The sequence below is a fragment of the Mus pahari genome, chromosome 13 (genome assembly GCF_900095145.1).
Source record: "Mus pahari chromosome 13, PAHARI_EIJ_v1.1, whole genome shotgun sequence".
In the NCBI taxonomy this organism is placed as follows: Eukaryota; Metazoa; Chordata; class Mammalia; order Rodentia; family Muridae; genus Mus; species Mus pahari.
Window position 1 is genome coordinate 26,107,350 of NC_034602.1, and position 7,827 is coordinate 26,115,176.

At 43.7% G+C, this 7,827-nt stretch overlaps 1 protein-coding gene across 5 annotated transcripts in view; it reads left to right on the forward strand.

The window, feature by feature from the left end:
* Positions 1-7,827, forward strand: part of Sfi1 (SFI1 centrin binding protein) — a 71,305-nt gene that overhangs the window by 21,515 nt on the left and 41,963 nt on the right. For all 5 annotated transcript variants that reach the window (XR_003845001.1, XM_021210268.2, XM_029545058.1 and 2 more), the window contains 2 exons: positions 1,387-1,497; positions 3,700-3,794. Coding sequence is in view for 4 of the 5 variants with exons in the window: in XM_021210268.2 (XP_021065927.1) it covers positions 1,387-1,497; positions 3,700-3,794 (206 nt within the window). In the remaining variant the exon portion in view is untranslated. The remainder of the gene's footprint in view (positions 1-1,386; positions 1,498-3,699; positions 3,795-7,827) is intronic.

The window sequence follows — 7,827 nt, forward strand, 5'->3', positions numbered from 1 at the left end:
TAGAACTCACTCTGTAGACCAGGCTGGCCTCGAACTCAGAAATCTGCCTGCCTCTGCCTCCCAAGTGCTGGGATTAAAGGTGTGTGCCACCACTGCTTGGCTTACTATAATATTTATAAAAATTACCACTTTTGCCGGGCAATGGTGGCGCTCAGATTTCTGAGTTCCAGGACAGCCTGGTCTACAGAGTGAGTTCTAGGATAGCCAGGGCTACACAGAGAAACCCCGTCTCAAAAAACAAACAAACAAAAAACAAAATAACAACAACAACAAAAATCCCCGCTTTTTAGTAATTTAGGACTGGGCATGGTAGTACATACCTGTAATCTCAGCTTTTGGCAGGCTAAGCCAGGAGAATCAGGGATTTAAGGCCAAGATAAATTGTTCAAGAAAAACAAAGAAAGGGCTGGTGAGATGGCTCAGCGGGTAAGAGCACACGACTGCTCTTCCGAAGGTCCGGAGTTCAAATCCCAGCAACCACATGGTGGCTCCATAACCATCCGTAACAAGATCTGACACCCTCTTCTGGAGTGTCTGAAGACAGCTACAGTGTACTTACATATAATAAATAAATAAAAAAAAAAAGAAAAAAAAGAAAAACAAAGAAAACATGGAGACGGCTCAGAGGGTAAAGGTGCTTGCTGTGGCCAGGGATGGTGGCAAGCTCTGTTCATCCTACTACTCTGGAGACTGAGGCAGGAGGATCTCTGTGAGTTCAGGGCAAAGCTGGTCTACAGAGTGAGACTCATGACCTCCAGGCTACACAGAGAAACCCTGTCTCAGAAAACTAAAAGGAAAAAGTGGGACTTGCCTTTGAGCCCCAGGACTTGGCACAGTCTCTGGAGCCTGCACTGCCTGAGCTCAGGTGCTCAGCTTCACACAGTGAGGAGGGAACTAAAAGTCCCTGATTTAATCTATATATTTAAAAAACTTGGCAGTTACAGGAGTTTTAATTTTTCATTATTAAGTTTGTGTGTGGTGTGTGACTGTGTACATGCCATGATACCCACGAGGAGGCCAGAGGACCACTTTGTACAGTCACTTCTCTCTCTCCACCTTTTCATGGTCCCAAGGTCAAGCCCATGTTGTCTGGCTTCTGTGGCTTTATCTCACCTGCTCCCCAGAAGCGTAGCTTTTGCTTCCCTCATCCTGTGTGAAGATCTCAGCTTTCCCTTAGGATCTGTAATAGCCGAAGTCCTGAGTGTGGTTGGTTGTCTTGGTCCTGGTGTATGCCATACTGAGCTTGTGATCTGACACCCAGCGGTCAGATACCATGCTTGGCAGTTTCCTTGAGAAGGTAAGAGCAGTGTGAAGTGGAGCTGCCTGCACAGAGATGCCAGGCCAGCTGCCTCACGCCAGCCTTCTGATGTTCTCTTATCTCCTTAGGATTTTCCATGAGCAGAAAATACTACAGAAGGTCTTCGGAGAATGGAGGGAAGAATGGTGGGTCTCCCAGAGGGAGTGGAAGCTCTGTGTCCGAGCTGACTGTCACTACAGGTTGGCTTTTATGTCTCATCACTTTATGCTTGTTGAAATACAAAATTTACACTGTGTCAAACAATTATTCAATGTCTTGTTTCTATTCCAAAGTAGTAAAGTTTTGGATTGCTTTCTAGCTTTTTAAAAACCCTTTTGAGAGTACGTGAATCCTTACTTATTTTCGGTTATGTCTGTGCACACCCATATACATGCTCTTCTGACTCAGAAGTATGAGCCATATTGAGGACTTGGGAGGTTTACTCATGGATTCCATTTATTTCTAAATCCGAGAGTTTTGTTTTGTAAAGTGATTAGCTCTGGCATACTGATTATGATCAATAAAGGGTGTGTCCCACATAGACATTTGGAAAATAGGCTGGGTCAGGTAGCTGAAGAGAGAGCAAATGGTAGCTTGCACAATGTCATGGGTTAATCCCTAGCACCAAAAACACAATTTAAAAACAAAAGGCACAAAAGAAGTATCTTTTATGCCACTCATATTGCAAGGGATAAATGGAGAGAAAATAAAAATTACATCAGATACCCATTTTTAGGGCAAGTGAGGTAACTTTGCAGGCAAAGACACTTGCTGCCTCCTGGTGACTGGAGCTGGATCCCCAGAACCACACAGGAGAGAGCCAGCTCTGTTCTGCACGCTGTCCTCAGACCTCTACCCTTCCACTGTGCGCCAAGCACCCTTCCTCACAAGAGATAACACAAGTCTTGTTTTTTTTTTTTTTTTTTCGAGACAGGGTTTCTCTGTATAGCCCTGGCTGTCCTGGAACTCACTCTGTAGACCAGGCTGGCCTCGAACTCAGAAATCCGCCTGCCTCTGCCTCCCGAGTGCTGGGATTAAAGGTGTGCGCCACCACGCCCGGCTTGATAACACAAGTCTTAACTGTCCTAGAACTCACTCTGTAGACCAGGCTGGCCTAGAAGTCACAGAGACCCACCTGCTTCTGCCTCCCAAATGTTGGCATTAAAGGAGTATACCACCACACCTTTGGCTACAAAATTCTGTTCTATTTTTTCAAAAATTTATTTATTTAATGTATGTGAGTACACTGTAGCTGTCTTTGGACACACCAGATCCCACTACAGACACATCGGATCCCATTACAGATGATTGTGAGCCACCATGTGGTTGCTGGGAATTGAACTCAGGACCTCTGGAAGAGCAGCCACTGCTCTTAACCGCTGAGCCATCTCTCCAGCACTACAAAATTCTTTAAAGATACATTTTTACAGATTAAAAAGCAAAATAAAACATTATAGCCAGGCGTGGTGGCACACTCCTTTAATCCCAGCACTAGCACTTGGGAGGCAGAGGCAGGCGGATTTCTAAATTCGAGGCCAGCCTGGTCTACAGAGTGAGTTCCAGGACAGCCAGGACTATACAGAGAAACCCTGTCTTGAAAAAAAAATTATACTCATGTTTGTAAGGTGAGATTCACCTCTAATTTATAATTAGTTCAGATTCAAAAAAAAAAAAACAGGCAGCTTTGAGGATTTGAAAAGCAAAGTTGCCTTGGACAGTGAAGCACCTCTCCTTTATCACATGCTGCTTTGCAGAGTGATTCCTTCAAGGAGAGAAGTTTCACTGTGGTTGGAGAAAATGAATTTACTAAGGGCTTGATTGGTTTAGGAGCTTTGATGTCAATACAGAAGCAGTGTGTCTGATGTCCAGCTGAGAGGGTTGGGTAGTAAGAGTGCTTTACATTGTGGAGCACAGTGGGACGGGAAAGAACTCACTGTGCTGTGGAGAGGAGGGAAGCTGGCGTTTTAAGCTATTTTATGTGTACAGGGGCTTTGCCTGCATGTGTGTCTATGCACCATGCACATGGATCAGAAGCCAGAAGAAGGTGTTAGATTCCCTGGAACTGGAGTTACAGATGGTTGTGAGTTGCCATGTGGGTGCTGGGAACCTAACCCAGGTCCTAGAAAAGGAACCAATGCTCTTAAACACGGAGCAGTCTCTCCCGCCCCATTTTTTTTTTAGATAGTTCTACCATCAAGGGTCAAAACAGTCCATTATTTCTCAGAGAAATCCTTGTGCTATTCTTAGGTAGTAACCACATTCCAAACAACTGTAATGACTCCTCATCAATTCTGTCTACTATAGCTTTCCCCTTCTAGAACGTTACTAAGTGTAGATGGGACTGGGTAGGAGTTACTTTGTTGTCTTACTGTAAGCCCGGTTTGCGTTTTTTGGCTCCTCAGATACTACTTGTACAACCTGATTTTCCAGAACTGGAAGACCTTTGTGCACCAGCAACGGGAGATGAGGAAGAGGTTCCGAATAGCCGAGCATCATGGTGAGAGAGGGGAGAGTGTGAAGCAGAAGACATGCTTGCTTTCCTTTCTTCTTTGTAGAGTGTGGTCCTGTTGGCTCTCCTGTCTGACCAGATGCTGTGTCTACATATTTTGTAGTTTGAGCATTTGAAGCTTTTAGGCAGTATGTGTGAGCTGATTGGACCTGCTGGTTTGCCCTAAACTAGCAAAACACAGTTGCTCTCCCATAGTGCAGACCTGTCTTTCCTCCCTTCCCTGACTTGGTGTGTGTGGATGTCCGCTGTAGTGATGAGCCTTTAGTTAAAGTCATGATGTGCAGTGCTTTCTCCTAGTCTGTGGTTTGTCTCTATATTATTTTTAACTTTAATGTTTAATTGATCTATTTTCATTTTTGGATTATATTATTAACATCACATCTTGCCTGTCATATTTATGAACTCTGTAACCTAAGACCACGAAGATTTTCTCCTGTGGTTATGAAGATTTGTTGTTTTATATATAAGCTTTGTGTATCTTGCAACCTTGCTAAGTTCATGTTTGCTTTAGGAGTTTATCCGTAGATTCTATTGGATTTTTTTGTTGTAGGTAATATTAAAAAAGAGCCAGCACATTCCCACTCTAATGCCAGCACCGGTGGGACCCCACCAGCTCTGTCCCACCATCGAGTAACCAAATTGAACCATATCACAATACCCAGTAACCCAGTAAAATCAAAACTCTTAAAGCTTATAGTTAAGTTAACCAGTCAGACCTATGTATCAATAAAAATCACAATTTACGGGCTGGTGAGATGGCTCAGCGGGTAAGAGCACTGACTGCTCTTCTGAAGGTCCTGAGTTCAAATCCCAGCAACCACATGGTGGCTCACAACCACCCATAATGAGTTCTGATACCCTCTTCTGGTGTGTCTGAAGTCAGCTACAGTGTATAACAATAAATAAATCTTTAAAAAAAAATCACAATTTACAAGATGCCAATACAATAATTTCAGAGCCAATTGATAATGATAAAAACTTTATTCCAGGGGTCTGGTGAGATGGTTCAGTGGGTAAGAGCACTGACTATTCCTCCAAAGGTCCTGAGTTCAAATCCCAGCAACCACATGGTAGCTCACAACCACCCATAATAAGATCTGACGCCCTCTTTTGGTGCGTCTGAAGTCAGCTACAGTGAGTGTACTTATGTATAATAATAAATAAATCTTAAAAAAAAAAAAAAGCTGGGCAGTGGTGGCGCATGTCTTTAATCCCAGTACTTGGGAGACAGAGGCAGGCGGATTTCTTAGTTCAAGGCCAGCCTGGTCTACAAAGTGAGTTCCAGGACAGCCAGGGCTACACAGAGAAACCCTGTTTTAAACAAAACAAAACAAAACAACAACAACAAAAACAAAACAAAAAACACTTGGGAGGCAGAGACAGGAGGATTTCTGAGTTCCAGGCCAGCCTGGTCTACAAAGTGAGTTCCAGGACAGCCAGGGCTATACAGAGAAACCCTGTCTCGAAAAAAAAAAAGAAAACTTTATTCCAATTATTCTAACCTTATGATATCATAACTACCTGTGGCTGGTTAAAAGTTTTCATTATTTTATGTGTATGACTGTTTTGCCTGTGTGTATGTATGTGTATGTATGTATGTGCACTACATGTGTGCAGTGTCTGTAGAGTTGCTGAGAGAGCTTCAGATCCCCTGGACAGGTGGTTGTGAGCCACCATGTAGGTGTTGAGAATTCCTGGGTCCTCTGCAAGAGCAGCCGGTATATTTAACTAAGGACTGAGCAATTTTCCAGCCTCTCTATCGGTTCTTCTGTAGATACTCAGAAAGTTTTCCTTTTTGGCCTCCCCAGGACTGGGATTCAAGGTTCCTGCTGCCACACCCGGCTTCTCATGGGGTTCTGAGGGGTGAAACTCAGGTCCTCATGCTCATGCCACAGCAGCTTGCTGACCGAGCAGCTCCCCAAGCACCCTCCCTCTTTTTTATGTTGACACAGGGTCTTGGTAAGTTGCTCAGGCTTCAATCTTGTGATCTCCTTCGTGAGTCTCTTGAATGAGCTGAAATTATTTCTTTGTTAAATGTTTAGTAAAGGGCTGGTGAGATGGCTCAGCGGTTAAGAGCACCCGACTGCTCTTCCAAAGGTGCAGAGTTCAAATCCCAGCAACCACATGGTGGCTCATAACCATCCTTAACAAGATCTGACTCCCTCNCCACATGGTGGCTCATAACCATCCTTAACAAGATCTGACTCCCTCTTCTGGAGTGTCTGAAGACAGCTACAGTGTACTTACATATAATAAATAAAATTCTTTAAAAAAAATGTTTAGTAAAATCTGATATGGTCCTCTCTACCTGGATTCTCTTTGTTGAAGGGGTTTTAGCTTGACTTGAAGCTTTGGAAGTGTAAGATGACTTAGTCCCTTTACTGAGCTTCCAGGGAATTGGCTCATTTTAATATGGCCTCAGATTTATGAGTCAGTAGTTTTCCATTATTATATTACACGGAATCTATAGTCATAAAGTCCTAGTCCTCTTGACTTTACTCTGAGAGACCAGACCTTGCTGTGCAGTTCCAGCTGATGTGAATGCTGAGGTCGCAGGCACAAAACCCTTGGAACCCTCTTTCCTTTTGAGATGACCGTTTGTGTCAGTCTGCCTCGAGCTTTACCTGTTTTATTGACTTTGTCAAGGGTCCTAGTTTCTTTCCATGCTGTGATAAAATGCTGACCAAGGCTGGCTTGGGGAGGCTTTTGTCAAGGATGCCAATGCAGAAGGAGCGCAAGGCAGGAGCGGAGTAGAGACCATGGTGAAGTCTGCTTTCTGGCTTGCTCCCCTTGACCCTCATTGTGTCTTGGAAGGTGCAATAAAGCCTTCCCATCTCAAGTTGGTTCTGGTCATTGCTGTATTGTAGCCATGGGAGGTAAGCAAGGACATCAGATAACCAGCATCTGTGCTCATGGTATTTTCTGTGGCTTTCCTGTCTCCAGTGCCTTCCTTGATTTGCATTACTGTCATGACCTCCAGCTTACTTGTGCAAGTTTTGGGTTGGATTTGGCCTTCTCTCTGGAATTTTTTTTTGTTTGTTTGTTTGTTTGTTTTTTTGAGACAAGAGCTCACTGTGTACAGCTCTAGTTGTCCTGGGACACATGTACCACTCTTAACCACTTAGCCATCGTCCCGTCTCCTATCTCGCTTTTAAAAATATATATATATTTACTTTTATTATTTTTAATAATATGCACATTTAAAACCCACAGAGATCTGTCTGTCTCTGTCTCCTGAGGGCTGTGTTTAAAGACCTGTACCACCATTCCTTTTCTTAAATTAAAAAAAGCATATTTTATTTATATGTGTGCATATGTGCATACATGTATATGAGTACCCACGGAGGCCAGAAAAGGTTGCTCATTCACCTGGAGTGGGGTTATAGTTGTAAGCGGTTCAAAGTGGGTACTGGGAGCCAAACTCGGGACTCCTGGAAAAACAAACAGTACTTGGTTCTTTTATTCTTAATCCCAGCGTTTGGGATGCAGAGCTAGAAGGTTCTCTGAATTCAAGGCCTGCCTAGTCTCAAACTTACAGGACAGCTAGCGCTACATAGAAAGATTCCAAAAGGTGACAGGGTGGGTGGGTGGGCGCACCACTCTTAGCCAGTTAGCCATCTCTCTATCTTGTTTCTAGATTTAAAAAATACATATATTTATTTTTATTATTTTTAACGTGTCTTATGCCAGCTGATGGTGGCACACACCTGGAATCCCAGCACTTGGGAGAGAGGAATGATTCCTAGGCTGGCCTTGAACTCATTTTTACAAATTTCTTTTCTTTTTTTGGTTTTGGTTTTTCAAGACAGGATTTCTCTGTGTAGCCCTGGTTGTCCTGGAACTCGTTCTGTAGACCAGGCTGGCCTTGAACTCAGAAATCTGCCTGGCTCTGCATGTGCCACCACTGCCTGGCTAGAAAATTATTATTTTTTTGGGGGGGGGTTGGAGACAGGGTTTCCCTGTATAGCCCTGGCTGTCCTGGAACTCACTTTGTAGACCAGGCTGGCCTCAAACTCAGAAA